Genomic DNA, 22,106 nt, shown 5'->3' on the forward strand with positions numbered 1-22,106 from the left:
TCTGTGGCTCTGGCTCTGATGCTCTGGCTCTGCTGCTCTGGCTCTGCCGCTCTGGCTCTGCTGCTCTGGCACTTAAGCTCTTTGGCTCTGCCCATCTTGCTATGCTGCTCTGGCTATGCTGCTCTGGCTATGCTGCTCTGGCTCTGCAGCTCTGGCTCTGCAGCTCTGGCTCTGCGGCTCTGGCTCTGCTGCTCTGGCTCTGCTGCTCTGGCTCTGCCGCTCTGGCTCTGGCTCAAACAGAGCCAGAGCGCCAGATTCATAGCGCCAGCCCCTGCGCCATAGCGCCAGAGCTGGAGAGTCAGAGCGGCAGAGCCAGAGCCATAGCGCCAGAGCTGGAGAGTCAGAGCAGCAGAGCCAGAGCCAGAGCGCCAGAGCCAGAGCGCCAGAGCCAGAGCGCCAGAGCCAGAGCGCCAGAGCCAGAGCGCGAGAGCCAGAGCGCCAGTGCCAGAGCGCCAGAGCGAAAACAGAGCCAGAGCGCCAGAGCCAGAGCCATAGTGCCAGAGCTAAAGTGCCAGAGCCGCAGAGCCAGAGCAGCAGAGCCAGAGCCAGAGCTGCAGAGCCAGAACAGCAGAGCCAGAGCCCTGGAGCCAGAGCACCAGGGCCAGAGCGCCAGAGCCAGAGCGCCAGAGCCAGATTGCTGGAGCCAGATTGCGGGAGCCAGAGCGCCAAAGCCAGAGCACCAGAGCCAGAGCGACAGAGCCAGAGCGCCAGAGCCAGAGCGCCAGAGCCAGAGCGCCAGAGCCAGAGCAAAAACAGAGCCAGAGCGCCAGAGCCATAGTGCCAGAGCAGCAGAGCCAGAGCGGCAGAGCCAGAGCAGCAGAGCCAGAGCTGCAGAGCCAGAGCTGCAGAGCCAGAGCAGCATAGCCAGAGCGGCAGAGCCAAAGAGCTAAAGTGCCAGAGCAGCAGAGCCAGAGCGGCAGAGCCAGAGCAGCAGGGCCAGAGCAGCAGGGCCAGAGCTGCAGAGCCAGAGCAGCAGAGCCAGAGCAGCAGAGCTAGAGCAGCAGAGCCAGAGGGGCAAAGCCAGAGCCACAGACCCAGAGCAGCAGACCCAGAGCAGCAGACCCAGAGCAGCAGAGCTGAGCGCCAGAGCCAGAGCGCCAGAGCCAGAGCGCCAGAGCCAGAGCAGCAGAGCCAGAGCCAGAGCAGCAGAGCCAGAGCAGCAGAGCCAGAGTGGCAGAGCCAGAGCAGCAGAGCCAGAGCAGCAGAGCTGGAGAGCCAGAGCAGCAGAGCCAGAGTGGCAGAGGCATAGAGCCAAGGCCGCATTGCCAAAGTGCCAGTGCCAGAACCAGAGCATCAAAGCCAGAGCACCAAAGCCAGAGCGACAGAACCAGGGTGCCAGAGGCAGAGAGCCTAAGCTGGAGCTCCTGAACCAGAGCGCCAGATGCAGAGCGCCAGAGGAAGAGCGCCAGAGCCAGAGCGCCAGAGCCAGGGCTCAAACAGAGCCAGATTCATAGCGACAGCCCCTGCGCAATAGCGCCAGAGCTGGAGAGTCAGAGCGGCAGAGCCAGAGCGGCAGAGCCAGAGTGGCAGCAAAAGCCTAAGGTGGAGCTCCCGAACCAGAGCGCCAGATGCAGAGCGCCAGAGGAAGAGCGCCAGAGCCAGAGCGCCAGAGCCAGAGCGCCAGAGCCTTAGCGCCAGAGGCAGAATGCCAGAGCTCAAACAGAGCCAGAGCGCCAGAGCCATAGCGCCAGGGCTAGAGCCAGATTGCCAGAGCCAGAACCCCAGATCCAGAGCCAGAGCGCCAGAGCCAGAGCTAGAGTACCAGAGCCTGAGCGCAAACAGAGCCAGAGCGCCAGAGCCAGAGCACAGAAGCAGAGCCCTGGAGCCAGAGCGCCAGAGCCAGAGCGCAGGAGCCAGAGCCCAGGAGCCAGCCGCAGCCAGAGCGCCCTAGCCAGAGCGCCCTAGCCAGAGCGCCAGAGCCAGAGCCAGAGCGCCAGAGCCAGAGCGCCAGAGCCAAAACAGAGCCAGAGCGCCAGAGCCAGAGCCATAGTGCCAGAGCTAAAGTGCCAGAGCGGCAGAGCCAGAGCAGCAGAGCCAGAGCCAGAGCTGCTGAGTCAGAACAGCAGAGCCAGAGCACTGGAGCCAGAGCAGAGCCAGGGCTCAAACAGAGCCAGAGCGCCAGATTCATAACGCCAGCCCCGCCAGCCCCTGCGCCATAGCGCCAGAGCTGGAGAGTCAGAGCGGCAGAGCCAGAGCGGCAGAGCCAGAGTGGCAGCAGAGAGCCTAAGCTGGAGCTCCCGAACCAGAGCGCCAGATGCAAAGCGCCAGAGGAAGAGCGCCAGAGCCAGAGCGCCAGAGCCAGAATGCCAGAGCTCAAACAGAGCCAGAGCGCCAGAGCCATAGCGCCAGCGCTAGAGCCAGATTGCCAGAGCCAGAACCCCAGATCCAGAGCCAGAGCTAGAGTACCAGAGCCTGAGCGCAAACAGAGCCAGAGCGCTGGAGCCAGAGCACAGGAGCCAGAGCATGGAGGGCAGAGCGCTGGAGCCAGAGCACTGGAGCCAGAGCGCCAGAGCCAGGGCGCCAGAGCCAGAGCACCAGAGCCAGAGAGCCAGAGCCAGAGCCAGAGCACCAGAGCGAAAACAGAGCCAGAGCCAAAACAGAGCCAGAGCCATAGTGCCAGACCTAAAGTGCCAGAGCAGCGGAGCCAGAGCGGCAGAGCCAGAGCAGCAGAGCCAGAGCCCCAGAGCCAGAGCTGCAGAGCCAGAGCTGCAGAGCCAGAGCAGCAGAGCCAGAGCAGCAGAGCCAGAGCAGCAGAGCCAGAGCAGCAGAGCCAGAGCAGCAGAGCCAGAGCAGAAGAGCCAGAGCAGAAGAGCCAGAGCGCCAAAGCCAGAGCACCTGACCCAGAGCGCCAGAGTCGTAGCACAAGAGCCAGAGCCAGAGAGCCTAAGCCAGAGCGCCAGATGCGAGCGCCAGAGCGCCAGAGCCTTAGTGCCAGAGCCAGAATGCCAGAGCCAGAGCTCAAACACAGAGCCATAGCACTGGAGCCAGAGCGCTGGAGCCAGAGCGCCGGAGCCAGAGCGCCAGAGCTGGAGCACCAGAGCCAGAGCACCAGAGCCAGAGCGCAAGAGTCAGCCCCAGAGCTTGGAACGCAAGAGTCAGCCCCAGAGCTAGAGCGCCAGAGCTAGAGCGCCAGAGCGCCAGAGCCAGAGCCAGAGCGCCAGAGTGCCAGAGCCATAGCACCAGAGGCAGCGAGCCAGAGCGCCAGAGCCAGAGACAGAGAGCCATAGCGCCAGAGCCAAAGCAGCAGAGAGCCTAAGTTGGAGCTCCAGAGCCAGAGCACCAGAGCCCAGAGCGCCAGCACCTGAGCTATAGCGCCAGACCCAGAGCCAAAGCGCCAGCGCCAGAGCCAGATCCAGAGCGCCAGAGCACCAGAGCCAGAGCAGCAGAGCCAGATCCAGAGCTAGAGTGGCAAAGCTAGAGTGGCAAAGCCATAGCACGAGAGCCAGAGCAGCAGAGCTCGAGCGGCAGATCCAGAGCGGCAGATCCAGAGCGGCATATCCAGAGCGGCAGGGCCAGAGCGCCAGAGCAAGAGTGCCAGAGCTGGAGCGCCAGAGCAGGAGCGCCAAAGCCATAGTGCCAGAGCCAGAGCGCCAGATTGGCCAGAGCAAAGCGCCAGAGCCATAGCCAGAGTGCAAGAGTCAGAGCGCAGGAGCTGGAGTGCAAGAGCTGGAGCGCAAGAGCCAGAGCGCAAGAGCCAGAGCGCAAGAGCCAGAGCGCAAGAGCCAGAGCGCCTGAGCCAGAGTCTGAGCCCAAACAGAGCCAGATCCATAGTGCCAGAGCTTAAGTGCCAGAGCCATAGCTCCAGATCCAGAGTGGGAGAGCCAGAGCGCCAGAGTGCCTCTGCCACTCTGCCTCTGCCGCTCTGGCTCTGCGGCTCTGGCTCTGCGGCTCTGGCTCTGCCGCTCTGGCTCTGCCGCTCTGGCTCTGCCGCTCTGTCTCTGCCGCTCTGTCTCTGCCGCTCTGGCTCTGCCGCTCTGGCTCTGCCGCTCTGGCTCTGCCGCTCTGGCTCTGCAGCTCTGCTCTGGCTCTGCCGCTCTGGCTCTGCCGCTCTGGCTCTGCCGCTCTGGCTCTGCCGCTCTGGCTCTGCCGCTCTGGCTCTGCCGCTCTGGCTCTGCCGCTCTGGCTCTGCCTCTCTGGCTCTGCCTCTCTGGCTCTGCCTCTCTGGCTCTGCCGCTCTGGCTCTGCCGCTCTGGCTCTGCCGCTCTGGCTCTGCCGCCTGGGCTCTGCGGCTCTGCACCTCTGGCCCTGCTGCTCTGGCCCTGTCGCTCTTGCCCTGCAGCTCTAGCCCTCCCGCTCTGGCCTTGCCGCTCTGGCTCTGCTGCTCTGGCTCTGTGGCTCTGGCTCTGCTGCTATGGCTCTGCCACTCTGGCTCTGGCACAATGGCTCTGGTGCTCTGGCTCTGGCGCTGGCTCTCTGGCTCTGGCGTTCTGGATCTGGCTCTGGCTCTGGCTCTGGCTCTGGCTCTGGTGATCTGGCTCTGGTGCTCTGGCTCTGCCGCTCTGGCTCTGCCGCTCTGGCTCTGCCGCTCTGGCTCTGCCGCTCTGGCTCTGCCGCTCTGGCTCTGCAGCTCTGCGCCAGATCGGCCAGAGCAAAGCGCCAGAGCCATAGCTAGAGCGCAAGAGCCAGAGCCAAAGCCAGAGCGCAAGAGCCAGAGCGCAAGAGCCAAAGCGCAAGAGCCAGAGCGCAAGAGCCAGAGCGCCGGAGCCAGAGTCTGAGCGCAAACAGAGCCAGAGCCATAGTGCGGGAGCCAGAGCGCCAAAGCCAGAGCGCCAGAGCGCCAGAGCCAGAGCGCCAGAGCCAGAGCCAGAGCGAAAACAGAGCCAGAGCGCCAGAGCCATAGTGCCAGAGCAGCAGAGCCAGAGCGGCAGAGCCAGAGCAGCAGAGCAAGAGCCGCAGAGCCAGAGCTGCAGAGCCAGAGCAGCATAGCCAGAGCAGCAGAGCCAAAGAGCTAAAGTGCCAGAGCAGCAGAGCCAGAGCGGCAGAGCCAGAGCAGCAGAGCCAGAGCCGCAGAGCCAGAGCTGCAGAGCCAGAGCAGCAGAGCCAGAGCGGCAGAGCCAGAGCAGCAGAGCCAGAGCGGCAGAGCCAGAGCAGCAGAGCCAGAGCGGCAGAGCTAGAGCAGCAGAGCCAGAGGGGCAAAGCCAGAGCCACAGACCCAGAGCAGCAGAGCCAGAGCAGCAGAGCCAGAGCGGCAGAGCTAGAGCAGCAGAGCCAGAGGGGCAAAGCCAGAGCCACAGACCCAGAGCAGCAGACCCAGAGCAGCAGACCCAGAGCAGCAGAGCTGAGCGCCAGAGCCAGAGCGCCAGAGCCAGAGCGCCAGAGCCAGAGCAGCAGAGCCAGAGCCAGAGCAGCAGAGCCAGAGCAGCAGAGCCAGAGTGGCAGAGCCAGAGCAGCAGAGCCAGAGCAGCAGAGCTGGAGAGCCAGAGCAGCAGAGCCAGAGTGGCAGAGGCATAGAGCCAAGGCCGCATTGCCAAAGTGCCAGTGCCAGAACCAGAGCATCAAAGCCAGAGCACCAAAGCCAGAGCGACAGAACCAGGGTGCCAGAGGCAGAGAGCCTAAGCTGGAGCTCCTGAACCAGAGCGCCAGATGCAGAGCGCCAGAGGAAGAGCGCCAGAGCCAGAGCGCCAGAGCCAGGGCTCAAACAGAGCCAGATTCATAGCGACAGCCCCTGCGCAATAGCGCCAGAGCTGGAGAGTCAGAGCGGCAGAGCCAGAGCGGCAGAGCCAGAGTGGCAGCAAAAGCCTAAGGTGGAGCTCCCGAACCAGAGCGCCAGATGCAGAGCGCCAGAGGAAGAGCGCCAGAGCCAGAGCGCCAGAGCCAGAGCGCCAGAGCCTTAGCGCCAGAGGCAGAATGCCAGAGCTCAAACAGAGCCAGAGCGCCAGAGCCATAGCGCCAGGGCTAGAGCCAGATTGCCAGAGCCAGAACCCCAGATCCAGAGCCAGAGCGCCAGAGCCAGAGCTAGAGTACCAGAGCCTGAGCGCAGACAGAGCCAGAGCGCCAGAGCCAGAGCACAGAAGCAGAGCCCTGGAGCCAGAGCGCCAGAGCCAGAGCGCAGGAGCCAGAGCCCAGGAGCCAGCCGCAGCCAGAGCGCCCTAGCCAGAGCGCCCTAGCCAGAGCGCCAGAGCCAGAGCCAGAGCGCCAGAGCCAGAGCGCCAGAGCCAAAACAGAGCCAGAGCGCCAGAGCCAGAGCCATAGTGCCAGAGCTAAAGTGCCAGAGCGGCAGAGCCAGAGCAGCAGAGCCAGAGCCAGAGCTGCTGAGTCAGAACAGCAGAGCCAGAGCACTGGAGCCAGAGCAGAGCCAGGGCTCAAACAGAGCCAGAGCGCCAGATTCATAACGCCAGCCCCGCCAGCCCCTGCGCCATAGCGCCAGAGCTGGAGAGTCAGAGCGGCAGAGCCAGAGCGGCAGAGCCAGAGTGGCAGCAGAGAGCCTAAGCTGGAGCTCCCGAACCAGAGCGCCAGATGCAAAGCGCCAGAGGAAGAGCGCCAGAGCCAGAGCGCCAGAGCCAGAATGCCAGAGCTCAAACAGAGCCAGAGCGCCAGAGCCATAGCGCCAGCGCTAGAGCCAGATTGCCAGAGCCAGAACCCCAGATCCAGAGCCAGAGCTAGAGTACCAGAGCCTGAGCGCAAACAGAGCCAGAGCGCTGGAGCCAGAGCACAGGAGCCAGAGCATGGAGGGCAGAGCGCTGGAGCCAGAGCACTGGAGCCAGAGCGCCAGAGCCAGGGCGCCAGAGCCAGAGCACCAGAGCCAGAGAGCCAGAGCCAGAGCCAGAGCACCAGAGCGAAAACAGAGCCAGAGCCAAAACAGAGCCAGAGCCATAGTGCCAGACCTAAAGTGCCAGAGCAGCGGAGCCAGAGCGGCAGAGCCAGAGCAGCAGAGCCAGAGCCCCAGAGCCAGAGCTGCAGAGCCAGAGCAGCAGAGCCAGAGCAGCAGAGCCAGAGCAGCAGAGCCAGAGCAGCAGAGCCAGAGCAGCAGAGCCAGAGCAGAAGAGCCAGAGCAGAAGAGCCAGAGCGCCAAAGCCAGAGCACCTGACCCAGAGCGCCAGAGTCGTAGCACAAGAGCCAGAGCCAGAGAGCCTAAGCCAGAGCGCCAGATGCGAGCGCCAGAGCGCCAGAGCCTTAGTGCCAGAGCCAGAATGCCAGAGCCAGAGCTCAAACACAGAGCCATAGCACTGGAGCCAGAGCGCTGGAGCCAGAGCGCCGGAGCCAGAGCGCCAGAGCTGGAGCACCAGAGCCAGAGCACCAGAGCCAGAGCGCAAGAGTCAGCCCCAGAGCTTGGAACGCAAGAGTCAGCCCCAGAGCTAGAGCGCCAGAGCTAGAGCGCCAGAGCGCCAGAGCCAGAGCCAGAGCGCCAGAGTGCCAGAGCCATAGCACCAGAGGCAGCGAGCCAGAGCGCCAGAGCCAGAGACAGAGAGCCATAGCGCCAGAGCCAAAGCAGCAGAGAGCCTAAGTTGGAGCTCCAGAGCCAGAGCACCAGAGCCCAGAGCGCCAGCACCTGAGCTATAGCGCCAGACCCAGAGCCAAAGCGCCAGCGCCAGAGCCAGATCCAGAGCGCCAGAGCACCAGAGCCAGAGCAGCAGAGCCAGATCCAGAGCTAGAGTGGCAAAGCTAGAGTGGCAAAGCCATAGCACGAGAGCCAGAGCAGCAGAGCTCGAGCGGCAGATCCAGAGCGGCAGATCCAGAGCGGCATATCCAGAGCGGCAGGGCCAGAGCGCCAGAGCAAGAGTGCCAGAGCTGGAGCGCCAGAGCAGGAGCGCCAAAGCCATAGTGCCAGAGCCAGAGCGCCAGATTGGCCAGAGCAAAGCGCCAGAGCCATAGCCAGAGTGCAAGAGTCAGAGCGCAGGAGCTGGAGTGCAAGAGCTGGAGCGCAAGAGCCAGAGCGCAAGAGCCAGAGCGCAAGAGCCAGAGCGCAAGAGCCAGAGCGCCTGAGCCAGAGTCTGAGCCCAAACAGAGCCAGATCCATAGTGCCAGAGCTTAAGTGCCAGAGCCATAGCTCCAGATCCAGAGTGGGAGAGCCAGAGCGCCAGAGTGCCTCTGCCACTCTGCCTCTGCCGCTCTGGCTCTGCGGCTCTGGCTCTGCGGCTCTGGCTCTGCCGCTCTGGCTCTGCCGCTCTGGCTCTGCCGCTCTGGCTCTGCCGCTCTGTCTCTGCCGCTCTGTCTCTGCCGCTCTGGCTCTGCCGCTCTGGCTCTGCCGCTCTGGCTCTGCCGCTCTGGCTCTGCCGCTCTGGCTCTGCCGCTCTGGCTCTGCAGCTCTGCTCTGGCTCTGCCGCTCTGGCTCTGCCGCTCTGGCTCTGCCGCTCTGGCTCTGCCGCTCTGGCTCTGCCGCTCTGGCTCTGCCGCTCTGGCTCTGCCGCTCTGGCTCTGCCGCTCTGGCTCTGCCGCTCTGGCTCTGCCTCTCTGGCTCTGCCTCTCTGGCTCTGCCTCTCTGGCTCTGCCGCTCTGGCTCTGCCGCTCTGGCTCTGCCGCTCTGGCTCTGCCGCCTGGGCTCTGCGGCTCTGCACCTCTGGCCCTGCTGCTCTGGCCCTGTCGCTCTTGCCCTGCAGCTCTAGCCCTCCCGCTCTGGCCTTGCCGCTCTGGCTCTGCTGCTCTGGCTCTGTGGCTCTGGCTCTGCTGCTATGGCTCTGCCACTCTGGCTCTGGCACAATGGCTCTGGTGCTCTGGCTCTGGCGCTGGCTCTCTGGCTCTGGCGTTCTGGATCTGGCTCTGGCTCTGGCTCTGGCTCTGGCTCTGGTGATCTGGCTCTGGTGCTCTGGCTCTACCGCTCTGGCTCTGCCGCTCTGGCTCTGCCGCTCTGGCTCTGCCGCTCTGGCTCTGCCGCTCTGGCTCTGCAGCTCTGCGCCAGATCGGCCAGAGCAAAGCGCCAGAGCCATAGCTAGAGCGCAAGAGCCAGAGCCAAAGCCAGAGCGCAAGAGCCAGAGCGCAAGAGCCAAAGCGCAAGAGCCAGAGCGCAAGAGCCAGAGCGCCGGAGCCAGAGTCTGAGCGCAAACAGAGCCAGAGCCATAGTGCGGGAGCCAGAGCGCCAAAGCCAGAGCGCCAGAGCGCCAGAGCCAGAGCGCCAGAGCCAGAGCCAGAGCGAAAACAGAGCCAGAGCGCCAGAGCCATAGTGCCAGAGCAGCAGAGCCAGAGCGGCAGAGCCAGAGCAGCAGAGCAAGAGCCGCAGAGCCAGAGCTGCAGAGCCAGAGCAGCATAGCCAGAGCAGCAGAGCCAAAGAGCTAAAGTGCCAGAGCAGCAGAGCCAGAGCGGCAGAGCCAGAGCAGCAGAGCCAGAGCCGCAGAGCCAGAGCTGCAGAGCCAGAGCAGCAGAGCCAGAGCGGCAGAGCCAGAGCAGCAGAGCCAGAGCGGCAGAGCCAGAGCAGCAGAGCCAGAGCGGCAGAGCTAGAGCAGCAGAGCCAGAGGGGCAAAGCCAGAGCCACAGACCCAGAGCAGCAGAGCCAGAGCAGCAGAGCCAGAGCGGCAGAGCTAGAGCAGCAGAGCCAGAGGGGCAAAGCCAGAGCCACAGACCCAGAGCAGCAGACCCAGAGCAGCAGAGCCAGAGCGCCAGAGCCAGAGCGCCAGAGCCAGAGCGCCAGAGCCGCAGAGCCAGAGCCAGAGCCGCAGAGCCAGAGCCAGAGCCAGAGCCAGAGCCAGAGCGGCAGAGCCAGAGCCAGAGCAGCAGAGCCAGAGCAGCAGAGCCAGAGCAGCAGAGCCAGAGTGGCAGAGCCAGAGCAGCAGAGCCAGAGCAGCAGAGCTGGAGAGCCAGAGCAGCAGAGCCAGAGTGGCAGAGGCATAGAGCCAAAGCCGCTTTGCCAAAGTGCCAGTGCCAGAGCCAGAGCACCAAAGCCAGAGCGACAGAACCAGGGTGCCAGAGCCAGAGAGCCTAAGCTGGAGCTCCTGAACCAGAGCGCCAGATGCAGAGCGCCAGAGGAAGAGCGCCAGAGCCAGAGCGCCAGAGCCAGAGCCAGGGCTCAAACAGAGCCAGAGCGCCAGATTCATAGCCCCCCCCCCCCCCCATAGCGCCAGAGCTGGAGAGTCAGAGCGGCAGAGCCAGACCAGCAGAGCCAGAGTGGCAGCAGAGAGCCTAAGCTGGAGCTCCCGAACCAGAGCGCCAGATGCAGAGCGCCAGAGGAAGAGCGCCAGAGCCAGAGCGCCAGAGCCAGAGCCTTAGCGCCAGAGCCAGAATGCCAGAGCTCAAACAGAGCCAGAGCGCCAGAGCCAGAGCGCCAGAGCCATAGCGCCAGCGCTAGAGCCAGATTGCCAGAGCCAGAACCCCAGATCCAGAGCCAGAGCGCCAGAGCCAGAGCTAGAGTACCAGAGCCTGAGCACAAACAGAGCCAGAGCACAGGAGCCAGAGCATGGAGGCCAGAGCGCTGGAGCCAGAGCGCCAGAGCCAGAGCCCTGGAGCCAGAGCCCAGGAGCCAGAGCGCCAGAGCCAGAGCGCCAGAGCCAGAGCGCCAGAGCCAGAGCACTGGAGCCAGAGCCCAGGAGCCGGAGCCCAGGAGCCAGAGCGCCGCAGCCAGAGCACCAGAGCCAGAGCACCAGAGCCAGAGCGCCAGAGCCAGAGCGCCAGAGCCAGAGCGCCAGAGCCAGAGAGCCAGAGCCAGAGCGCCAGAGCCAGAGCCAGAGCGAAAACAGAGCCAGAGCGCCAGAGCGAAAACAGAGCCAGAGCGCCAGAGCCAGAGCCATAGTGCCAGAGCTAAAGTGCCAGAGCAGTAGAGCCAGAGCGGCAGAGCCAGAGCAGCAGAGCCAGAGCCAGAGCTGCAGAGCCAGAACAGCAGAGCCAGAACAGCAGAGCCAGAGCACTGGAGCCAGAGCGCCAGAGCCAGAGCGCCAGAGCCAGAGCATGGGAGCCAGAGCCCTGCAGCCAGATTGCTGGAGCCAGAGCGCCAGAGCCAGAGCCAGAGCGCCAGAGCGAAAACAGAGCCAGAGCGCCAGAGCGAAAACAGAGCCAGAGCCAGAGCGCCAGAGCCATAGTGCCAGAGCGGCAGAGCCAGAGCAGCAGAGCCGGAGCAGCAGAGCCAGAGCCCCAGAGCCAGAGCTGCAGAGCCAGAGCAGCATAGCCAGAGCAGCATAGCCAGAGCAGCATAGCAAGACCGGCAGAGCCAAAGAGCTAAAGTGCCAGAGCAGCAGAGCCAGAGCGGCAGAGCCAGAGCAGCAAAGCCAGAGCCACAGAGCCAGAGCTGCAGAGCCAGAGCAGCAGAGCCAGAGCCGCAGAGCCAGAGCAGCAGAGCCAGAGGGGCATAGCCAGAGCAGCAGACCCAGAGGGGCAAAGCCAGAGCCACAGACCCAGAGCAGCAGACCCAGAGCAGCAGAGCCAGAGCGCCAGAGCCAGAGCGCCAGAGCCAGAGCCCCAGAGCCAGAGCAGCAGAGCCAGAGCCCCAGAGCCAGAGCAGCAGAGCCAGAGCAGCAGAGCCAGAGCAGCAGAGCCAGAGCAGCAGAGCCAGAGTGGCAGAGCCAGAGCAGCAGAGCCAGAGCAGCAGAGCTGGAGAGCCAGAGCAGCAGAGCCAGAGTTGCAGAGGCATAGAGCCAAAGCCCCATTGCCAAAGTGCCAGTGCCAGAGCCAGAGCACCAAAGCCAGAGCGCCAGAGCCAGAGAGCCTAAGCTGGAGCTCCTGAACCAGAGCGCCAGATGCAGAGCGCCAGAGGAAGAGCGCCAGAGCCAGAGCCAGGGCTCAAACAGAGCCAGAGCGCCAGATTCATATCCACAGCCCCTGCGCCATAGCGCCAGAGCTGGAGAGTCAGAGCGGCAGAGCCAGAGCGGCAGAGCCAGAGTGGCAGCAGAGAGCCTAAGCTGGAGCTCCAGAACCAGAGCGCCAGATGCAGAGCGCCAGAGGAAGAGCGCCAGAGCCAGAGCGCCAGAGCCAGAATGCCAGAGCTCAAACAGAGCCAGAGCGCCAAAGCCATAGCGCCAGTGCTAGAGCCAGATTGCCAGAGCCAGAACCCCAGATCAAGAGCCAGAGCTAGAGTACAAGCCTACCAGAGACCAGAGACCAGAGAGCCTGAGCGCAAACAGAGCCAGAGCACAGGAGCCAGAGCATGGAGGCCAGAGCGCTGGAGCCAGAGCACTGGAGCCAGAGCTCCAGAGCCAGAGCGCCAGAGCCAGAGCGCCAGAGCCAGAGCGCCAGAGCCAGAGCGCCAGAGCCAGAGCCAGAGCACCAGAGCGAAAACAGAGCCAGAGCCATAGTGCCAGACCTAAAGTGCCAGAGCAGCGGAGCCAGAGCGGCAGAGCCAGAGCAGCAGAGCCAGAGCCGCAGAGCCAGAGCTGCAGAGCCAGAGCAGCAGAGCCAGAGCAGCAGAGCCAGAGCAGCAGAGCCAGAGCAGCAGAGCCAGAGCAGCAGAGCCAGAGCAGAAGAGCCAGAGCAGAAGAGCCGGAGCGCCAAAGCCAGAGCACCTGACCCAGAGCGCCAGAGTCGTAGCACAAGAGCCAGAGCCAGAGCCAGAGAGCCTAAGCCAGAGCGCCAGATGCGAGCGCCAGAGGAAGAGCGCCAGAGCGCCAGAGCCTTAGTGCCAGAGCCTTAGTGCCAGAGCCAGAATGCCAGAGCCAGAGCTCAAACAGAGCCAGAGCGCCAGAGCCATAGCACTGGAGCCAGAGCGCTGGAGCCAGAGCGCCGGAGCCAGAGCGCCAGAGCTGGAGCACCAGAGCCAGAGCACCAGAGCCAGAGCGCAAGAATCAGACCCAGGGCTTGGAACACAAGAGTCAGCCCCAGAGCTAGAGCGCCAGAGCTAGAGCGCCAGAGCCAGAGCCAGAGCGCCAGAGTGCCAGAGCCATAGCACCAGGAGGCAGAGAGCCAGAGCGCCAGAGCCAGAGACAGGGAGCCATAGCGCCAGAGCCAAAGCAGCAGAGAGCCTAAGTTGGAGCTCCAGAGCCAGAGCACCAGAGCCCAGAGCGCCAGCACCAGAGCTATAGCGCCAGAGCCAGAGCCAAAGCGCCAGCGCCAGAGCCAGATCCAGAGCGCCAGAGCACCAGAGCCAGAGCAGCAGAGCCAGATCCAGAGTGGCAAAGCTAGAGTGGCAAAGCCATAGCACGAGAGCCAGAGCAGCAGAGCTCGAGCGGCAGATCCAGAGCAGCAGATCCAGAGCGGCATATCCAGAGCGGCAGATCCAGAGCGGCAGAGCCAGAGCGGCAGAGCCAGAGCGTCAGGCCCAGAGCAGCAGGGCCAGAGCGCCAGAGCAAGAGTGCCAGAGCTGGAGAGCCAGAGCAGGAGCGCCAAAGCCAGAGTGCCAGAGCCAGAGCCCCAGATTGGCCAGAGCAAAGCGCCAGAGCCATAGCCAGAGTGCAAGAGCTGGAGCGCAAGAGCCAGAGCGCAAGAGCCAGAGCGCCTGAGCCAGAGCGCAAGAGCCAGAGCGCAAGAGCCAGAGCACCTGAGCCAGAGTCTGAGCCCAAACAGAGCCAGATCCATAGTGCCAGAGCTAAAGTGCCAGAGCCATAGCTCCAGATCCAGAGTGGGAGAGCCAGAGCGCCAGAGTGCCTCTGCTGCTCTGCCTCTGCGGCTCTGGCTCTGCCGCTCTGGCTCTGCCGCTCTGGCTCTGCCGCTCTGGCTCTGCCGCTCTGGCTCTGCCGCTCTGGCTCTGCCGCTCTGGCTCTGCCGCTCTGGCTCTGCCGCTCTGGCTCTGCCGCTCTGGCTCTGCCGCTCTGGCTCTGCCGCTCTGGCTCTGCCGCTCTGGCTCTGCCGCTCTGGCTCTGCCGCTCTGGCTCTGCCGCTCTGGCTCTGCCGCTCTGCCTCTGCCGCTCTGCCGCTCTGGCTCTGCCGCTCTGGCTCTGCCCCTCTGGCTCTGCCGCTCTGGCTCTGCCCCTCTGGCTCTGCCCCTCTGGCTCTGCCCCTCTGGCTCTGCCCCTCTGGCTCTGCCGCTCTGGCTCTGCCGCTCTGGCTCTGCCGCTCTGGCTCCGCCGCTCTGGCTCCGCCGCTCTGGCTCCGCCGCTCTGGCTCCGCCGCTCTGGCTCCCCTGCTCTGGCTCCGCCGCTCTGGCTCCGCCGCTCTTGCTCCCCCCCCCCCCTCTGGCTCTGCCGCTCTGGCTCTGCCGCTCAGGCTCTGCCCTCTGGCTCTGCAGCTCTGGCTCTGCTGCTCTGTCTCTGCTGCTCTGGCTCTGGCTCTGGCTCTGGGGCTCTGGCTCTGGCTCTGCGGCTCTGGCTCTGCGGCTCTGGCTCTGGCTCTGCCCCTGGTCTGGCTCTGGCACTCTGGCTGTGCTGCTCTGGCTCTGCCACTCTGGCTCTGCAGCTCTGGCTCTACTGCTCTGGCTCTGCTGCTCTGGCTCTGCCCCTGCTCTGGCTCTGGCACTATGGCTCTGGCTGTGTTTGCCCTCAGGCTCTGGCACTCTGTCTCCAGGGCTCTGGCTCCAGTGCTCTGGCTATATGGCTCTGGCTCTGGCGCTCTGGATCTGGCTCTGGCTCTGCCGCTCTGGCTCTGCGGCTCTGGCTCTGCGGCTCTGGCTCTGCGGCTCTGGCTCTGCGGCTCTGGCTCTGCGGCTCTGGCTCTGCGGCTCTGGCTCTGCGGCTCTGGCTCTGCCGCTCTGGCTCTGCCGCTCTGCAGCTCTGCAGCTCTGCAGCTCTGCAGCTCTGCAGCTCTGCAGCTCTGCCGCTCTGCAGCTCTGCCGCTCTGCCGCTCTGCAGCTCTGCAGCTCTGCAGCTCTGCCGCTCTGCCGCTCTGCAGCTCTGCCGCTCTGCAGCTCTGCAGCTCTGCCGCTCTGCAGCTCTGCAGCTCTGCTGCTCTGCAGCTCTGCCGCTCTGCAGCTCTGCCGCTCTGCAGCTCTGCCGCTCTGCAGCTCTGCCGCTCTGCAGCTCTGCCGCTCTGCACCTCTGCCGCTCTGCAGCTCTGCAGCTCTGAAGCTCTGCAGCTCTGCAGCTCTGCCGCTCTGCCGCTCTGCCGCTCTGCCGCTCTGCGGCCCTGCCGCTCTGCCGCCCTGCGGCCCTGCCGCCCTGCGGCCCTGCCGCTCTGCGGCCCTGCCGCTCTGCGGCCCTGCCGCTCTGCGGCTCTGCGGCTCCGCTCTGCGGCTCTGCCGCTCTGCGGCTCTGCCGCTCTGCAGTGCTCTGCGGGCCTGGCTGCCTGCGGCTCTGGCTGCTGTGCGGCTCTGGCTGCTGTGCGGCTCTGGCTGCTGTGCGGCTCTGGCTGCTGTGCGGCTCTGGCTGCTGTGCGGCTCTGGCTGCTGTGCGGCTCTGGCTGCTGTGCGGCTCTGGCTGCTGTGCGGCTCTGGCTGCTGTGCGGCTCTGGCTGCTGTGCGGCTCTGGCTGCTGTGCGGCTCTGGCTGCTGTGCGGCTCTGGCTGCTGTGCGGCTCTGGCTGCTGTGCGGCTCTGGCTGCTGTGCGGCTCTGGCTGCTGTGCGGCTCTGGCTGCTGTGCGGCTCTGGCTGCTGTGCGGCTCTGGCTGCTGTGCGGCTCTGGCTGCTGTGCGGCTCTGGCTGCTGTGCGGCTCTGGCTGCTGTGCGGCTCTGGCTGCTGTGCGGCTCTGGCTGCTGTGCGGCTCTGGCTGCTGTGCGGCTCTGGCTGCTGTGCGGCTCTGGCTGCTGTGCGGCTCTGGCTGCTGTGCGGCTCTGGCTGCTGTGCGGCTCTGGCTGCTGTGCGGCTCTGGCTGCTGTGCGGCTCTGGCTGCTGTGCGGCTCTGGCTGCTGTGCGGCTCTGGCTGCTGTGCGGCTCTGGCTGCTGTGCGGCTCTGGCTGCTGTGCGGCTCTGGCTGCTGTGCGGCTCTGGCTGCTGTGCGGCTCTGGCTGCTGTGCGGCTCTGGCTGCTGTGCGGCTCTGCAGTGCTCTGCGGCTCTGCAGTGCTCTGCGGCTCTGGCTGCTGTGCGGCTCTGGCTGCTGTGCGGCTCTGGCTGCTGTGCGGCTCTGGCTGCTGTGCGGCTCTGGCTGCTCTGCGGCTCTGGCTGCTCTGCGGCTCTGGCTGCTGTGCGGCTCTGGCTGCTGTGCGGCTCTGGCTGCTGTGCGGCTCTGGCTGCTGTGCGGCTCTGGCTGCTGTGCGGCTCTGGCTGCTGTGCGGCTCTGGCTGCTGTGCGGCTCTGGCTGCTGTGCGGCTCTGGCTGCTGTGCGGCTCTGGCTGCTGTGCGGCTCTGGCTGCTGTGCGGCTCTGGCTGCTGTGCGGCTCTGGCTGCTGTGCGGCTCTGGCTGCTGTGCGGCTCTGGCTGCTCTGCGGCTCTGGCTGCTCTGCGGCTCTGGCTGCTCTGCGGCTCTGGCTGCTCTGCGGCTCTGGCTGCTCTGCGGCTCTGGCTGCTCTGCGGCTCTGGCTGCTGTGCGGCTCTGGCTGCTGTGCGGCTCTGGCTGCTGTGCGGCTCTGGCTGCTGTGCGGCTCTGGCTGCTGTGCGGCTCTGGCTGCTGTGCGGCTCTGGCTGCTGTGCGGCTCTGGCTGCTGTGCGGCTCTGGCTGCTGTGCGGCTCTGGCTGCTGTGCGGCTCTGGCTGCTGTGCGGCTCTGGCTGCTGTGCGGCTCTGGCTGCTGTGCGGCTCTGGCTGCTGTGCGGCTCTGGCTGCTGTGCGGCTCTGGCTGCTGTGCGGCTCTGGCTGCTGTGCGGCTCTGGCTGCTGTGCGGCTCTGGCTGCTGTGCGGCTCTGGCTGCTGTGCGGCTCTGGCTGCTGTGCGGCTCTGGCTGCTGTGCGGCTCTGGCTGCTGTGCGGCTCTGGCTGCTGTGCGGCTCTGGCTGCTGTGCGGCTCTGGCTGCTGTGCGGCTCTGGCTGCTGTGCGGCTCTGGCTGCTGTGCGGCTCTGGCTGCTGTGCGGCTCTGGCTGCTGTGCGGCTCTGGCTGCTGTGCGGCTCTGGCTGCTGTGCGGCTCTGGCTGCTCTGCGGCTCTGGCTGCTCTGCGGCTCTGGCTGCTCTGCGGCTCTGGCTGCTCTGCCGCTCTGGCTGCTCTGCCGCTCTGGCTGCTCTGCCGCTCTGGCTGCTCTGCCGCTCTGGCTGCTCTGCCGCTCTGGCTGCTCTGCCGCTCTGGCTGCTCTGCCGCTCTGGCTGCTCTGCCGCTCTGGCTGCTCTGCCGCTCTGGCTGCTCTGCCGCTCTGGCTGCTCTGCCGCTCTGGCTGCTCTGCCGCTCTGGCTGCTCTGCCGCTCTGGCTGCTCTGCCGCTCTGGCTGCTCTGCCGCTCTGGCTGCTCTGCCGCTCTGGCTGCTCTGCCGCTCTGGCTGCTCTGCCGCTCTGGCTGCACTGCCGCTCTGGCTGCTCTGCCGCTCTGGCTGCTCTGCCGCTCTGGCTGCTCTGCCGCTCTGGCTGCTCTGCCGCTCTGGCTGCTCTGCCGCTCTGGCTGCTCTGCCGCTCTGGCTGCTCTGCCGCTCTGGCTGCTCTGCCGCTCTGGCTGCTCTGCCGCTCTGGCTGCTCTGCCGCTCTGGCTGCTCTGCCGCTCTGGCTGCTCTGCCGCTCTGGCTGCTCTGCCGCTCTGGCTGCTCTGCCGCTCTGGCTGCTCTGCCGCTCTGGCTGCTCTGCCGCTCTGGCTGCTCTGCCGCTCTGGCTGCTCTGCCGCTCTGGCTGCTCTGCCGCTCTGGCTGCTCTGCCGCTCTGGCTGCTCTGCCGCTCTGGCTGCTCTGCCGCTCTGGCTGCTCTGCCGCTCTGGCTGCTCTGCCGCTCTGGCTGCTCTGCCGCTCTGGCTGCTCTGCCGCTCTGGCTGCTCTGCCGCTCTGGCTGCTCTGCCGCTCTGGCTGCTCTGCCGCTCTGGCTGCTCTGCCGCTCTGGCTGCTCTGCCGCTCTGGCTGCTCTGCCGCTCTGGCTGCTCTGCCGCTCTGGCTGCTCTGCCGCTCTGGCTGCTCTGCCGCTCTGGCTGCTCTGCCGCTCTGGCTGCTCTGCCGCTCTGGCTGCTCTGCCGCTCTGGCTGCTCTGCCGCTCTGGCTGCTCTGCCGCTCTGGCTGCTCTGCCGCTCTGGCTGCTCTGCCGCTCTGGCTGCTCTGCCGCTCTGGCTGCTCTGCCGCTCTGGCTGCTCTGCCGCTCTGGCTGCTCTGCCGCTCTGGCTGCTCTGCCGCTCTGGCTGCTCTGCCGCTCTGGCTGCTCTGCCGCTCTGGCTGCTCTGCCGCTCTGGCTGCTCTGCCGCTCTGGCTGCTCTGCCGCTCTGGCTGCTCTGCCGCTCTGGCTGCTCTGCCGCTCTGGCTGCTCTGCCGCTCTGGCTGCTCTGCCGCTCTGGCTGCTCTGCCGCTCTGGCTGCTCTGCCGCTCTGGCTGCTCTGCCGCTCTGGCTGCTCTGCCGCTCTGGCTGCTCTGCCGCTCTGGCTGCTCTGCCGCTCTGGCTGCTCTGCCGCTCTGGCTGCTCTGCCGCTCTGGCTGCTCTGCCGCTCTGGCTGCTCTGCCGCTCTGGCTGCTCTGCCGCTCTGGCTGCTCTGCCGCTCTGGCTGCTCTGCCGCTCTGGCTGCTCTGCCGCTCTGGCTGCTCTGCCGCTCTGGCTGCTCTGCCGCTCTGGCTGCTCTGCCGCTCTGGCTGCTCTGCCGCTCTGGCTGCTCTGCCGCTCTGGCTGCTCTGCCGCTCTGGCTGCTCTGCCGCTCTGGCTGCTCTGCCGCTCTGGCTGCTCTGCCGCTCTGGCTGCTCTGCCGCTCTGGCTGGTCTGCCGCTCTGGCTGCTCTGCCCCTCTGGCTGCTCTGCCGCTCTGGCTGCTCTGCCGCTCTGGCTGCTCTGCTGCTCTGGCTGCTCTGCCGCTCTGGCTGCTCTGCCGCTCTGGCTCTGCCGCTCTGGCTCTGCCGCTCTGGCTCTGCCGCTCTGGCTCTGCCGCTCTGGCTCTGCCGCTCTGGCTCCTCTGCTCTGGCTCTGCAGCTCTGCAGCTCTGCAGCTCTGCAGCTCTGCAGCTCTGCAGCTCTGCAGCTCTGCAGCTCTGCAGCTCTGCCCCTGGTCTGGCTCTGGCACTCTGGCTGTGCTGCTCTGGCTCTGCCACTCTGGCTCTGCAGCTCTGGCTCTGCTGCTCTGGCTCTGCTGCTCTGGCTCTGCCCCTGCTCTGGCTCTGGCACTATGGCTCTGGCTGTGTTTGCCCTAAGGCTCTGGCACTCTGTCTCCAGGGCTCTGGCTCCAGTGCTCTGGCACTATGGCTCTGGCTCTGGCGCTCTGGATCTGGCTCTGGCTCTGGTGCTCTGGCTCTGGTGCTCTGGCTCTGGCGCTCTGGCTCTGGCGCTCTGGCTCTTGCACTGGGGCACTTGCACTGGGGCACTTGCACTGGGGCACTTGCACTGGGGCACTTGCACTGGGGCACTTGCACTGGGGCACTTGCACTGGGGCACTTGCACTGGGGCACTTGCACTGGGGCACTTGCACTGGGGCACTTGGGCTCTGGCTATGGCTCTGGCGCTTTGCGCTTTGCTCTGCCCTATCTGGCACTCTGGCTCTGGCGCTTGTGCTCTGGCTCTGGCGCTCTGGCTCTGGCGCTCTGGCTCTGGTGCTCTTGCCCTTCATCTCTTGGGCTTCGATATCTGTCACTCAGGTAAGATTTCAACCATGACAATCTCTTAAACTGTCACCAGCAAATCCTATATAATATATATGTACATAGGATTTGGTTTTTGGCTAAAGGATTTCGCTAAAAAACTTATGCATATTGATGAAATGGGTTTCATGAGGTGTTTGGAACTGTTTTCCATATACTTCCAGGGCATGCGCTAAGGATTAAAATATGCTCTGACACAATGTCCTGCCAGTTGCAAAAATGGCCGGACATGTCCGGACATGCAACTTTCACATCAAATCACACAATGTTCAGTGTAGAATTAATACCATCGAAATGTTATCACGACGATGCATTTCAGAAGCAGCATGATCTTTGAAGGCTGACGTTTTCAGGTTCCTTGAGCCAACGACGAAGGAGTCAGAAAAATTCTTGCTGCTGCGAATTTTATCAACAAAACGGGAACACATCTTACACTTCAAAATTTCGACAACGCTACGATCTGAGGGACTGCGCTCATAGCTCAGCCAAACAGAAGTTGAAAGCTCCCTATCATACTCGGCGACCCACTTGTCACAAGTGTTCGTCTTGACTCCTCTGGGCTTCTTTCCAAGAGGAGCACCCACATCAGCGGTGCTTGGCTTTCTCTTGCCAGACGACATCACTAATGACTATGAGACAAAGGATTGAAGTGCCTTTTCTTTTTTGTACTTTGCAAAAAGGTGCGCGGACACTTTGTCCGGATATGTACAAAACATCCGGAAACTGACCGTAAACGGTCGGAAATTGTCCGATGTCCGACCGTTATTTCGCGCCCTGTACTTCCATAGGAATACTCCAAATTTCAAGCCGATCGGCCAATTTTCGGGGTGAAGCTACTGCTGTAGTACAGTTAAAAGCACTAGATATGCCAACCTGTGGCAGTGCTCCCCAATCAATCACAAACATCTATGCATGGTATCTATGTACTTATTCAGCATTCTAAGCACCCTATCAATAATCATCTGCATCCATTACAACACTCTGGATGATGCAGAACACTCAAATCCTATATATAGGATCCGACACAAAACTGACTTGTCCTCACCAAAACGGCGCGACAAGTCAAGTGGTAATAATTATAGGATCCCACAAAAAACTGACTTGTCCTCACCAAAACGGCCCGATAAGTCAAGTGGTAATACTGTCACTCTTGAAAACTTCTGAAGAAAAACTACTGATACCGCCCTAACACGTTACGATACAATTTAGGCACACAACTTATCCCGGGTGCAAGCACGGTCATGACTATTTGAAAACTTTCAAAAAATCCTATATATAGGATTTGACAGTTTAAGAGATAGCGAGCTGTCTACCCCAAACGAATGTTGTAGCTTGACCAAGAGCCCGCGATGCCAGATGGTGTCAAATGCCTCCGCAACGTCAAAAACCAGACGCCAACAATCTGTTGTTGTTGTTGTTGTTGTTGTTGTTGTTGTTGTTGTTGTTGTTGTTGTCGCTCGGCTGTTTTTGTTGTTGTTGTTGTTGATGATGTTGATGTTGTCTGGCCCTACACCAGCTATTATTACTATAAAGGAGTTTTTGGACAAGCCAATGGTTAGCCACTCTCACTGTATAATCAAAAAAAAAGCTTTTTTTCTTCTTTTTAGACCAAGAGTGGTACACATGATTAACAAAGATCATGAGACATTTTTACGATACTTTTCCAGAAATTTCTTTGTTCTGAACAACATGGTCATTGGATAAAGAATGGAAGCCTCCGGGTGGTGGCATGAGTTCTTACTAATAATAGGGAGTGATGGTGATGAGATGAGGTGAGAAGGTGTAAGTGGGAAATCACATATATCTTAGTGGTAGAGGTGTGCTGTGGGTCTATACAGGTGGAAGGGAGTGAAGCCTTATAGGCGATTCACACGACAGGCAAATCCACATTTGTCAGGTGCCCGCAGGAAGTGAAACGTGAGGCTGCAGTTCACAGGACCACGGGTGGCGGCCAGAGCTGCCCGGAGTTTTCGGTGAGTATACGGCGTTACTGTGGTGATTTGGAATGAGTACCCAAAGACAAAGGCCAAACAACCAGGGTTCAAGACTACTGTACGATAGTACGACCTCACAGGCTCATAACTGTAAACGTGCCCGCAGATGAGTGCATCCGCAGGCTAAAAACGCATGGACATATTTTTGAGCAGGAGCTTCTTGGGTGTAGTCAGGATGTGGAATTTTTCCGCGGTACATAGATTGCATTTTTTTACTCACATATGTATGATCGGCTCTTCTCCCGCACATTCCGTGTAACGGTCAGCAAGCGGTCTGAGATGATCTCGAAATGCAGGCATGAGAAAAAGTTCCGCCTCGCAAATTTCACACCTATCAAATGAGCTGACCAAGTACTGCACTGCACTTTGCCTGAGCACCCCAATATCAATTATTAATAACACAATGCCTTGGCCTGTTGTTGGCTATGCCACTCTGCTCACGCCTGCCCGTCACCCAACGACCCCCTAGCGATCTCACTGGCCCATTGCCCGCCATCCTCCTGGCACCTCCACCCATCTGCTGTACACTGCCTCTTTCCGCGCGGCTTTCATGCCCACACCTGCCTGTTGCCTGCCACCCTCGTGATTTGGTCCAAATCCGCAATTTTCGGCAAATAAGCCCGCGAATTCCTGACAAATTCCGCATCTTTCCGCACTTTTCGCCGCATTTTTTGTTGTTTTCTGCCGCAACTTCTTGCGCAAGTTTTCAAGAAATTTTTCCGCAAATTCCCGCAGGGACAGCATACTGTTGGGTAGACCCGAGTATCAGTTGTCTGATGATTG

At 63.2% G+C, this 22,106-nt stretch overlaps 2 protein-coding genes across 2 annotated transcripts; both read left to right on the forward strand.

Annotated features, from left to right (window-relative positions):
• Positions 1-1,778: 1,778 nt before the first annotated feature.
• On the forward strand, positions 1,779-4,715 carry LOC135823636 (uncharacterized; the record flags this gene model as incomplete). The annotated part of the gene is made up of 3 exons (XM_065336484.1): positions 1,779-2,135; positions 2,166-2,713; positions 4,280-4,715. Coding segments are annotated over 3 exons (1,341 nt in total), but the record flags the coding sequence as incomplete, so codon positions are not given.
• A 1,398-nt stretch (positions 4,716-6,113) lies between these two features.
• Positions 6,114-19,355, forward strand: LOC135823637 (uncharacterized). The gene is made up of 3 exons (XM_065336485.1): positions 6,114-6,829; positions 10,522-10,681; positions 19,327-19,355. The coding sequence occupies exons 1-3, from the start codon at positions 6,506-6,508 to the stop codon at positions 19,353-19,355; spliced, it is 513 nt and encodes a 170-aa protein (XP_065192557.1). The 5' UTR covers positions 6,114-6,505.
• The last annotated feature ends 2,751 nt before the right edge of the window (positions 19,356-22,106 follow it).

This window comes from Sycon ciliatum, chromosome 8, assembly GCF_964019385.1.
Source record: "Sycon ciliatum chromosome 8, ocSycCili1.1, whole genome shotgun sequence".
NCBI lineage: Eukaryota > Metazoa > Porifera > Calcarea > Leucosolenida > Sycettidae > Sycon > Sycon ciliatum.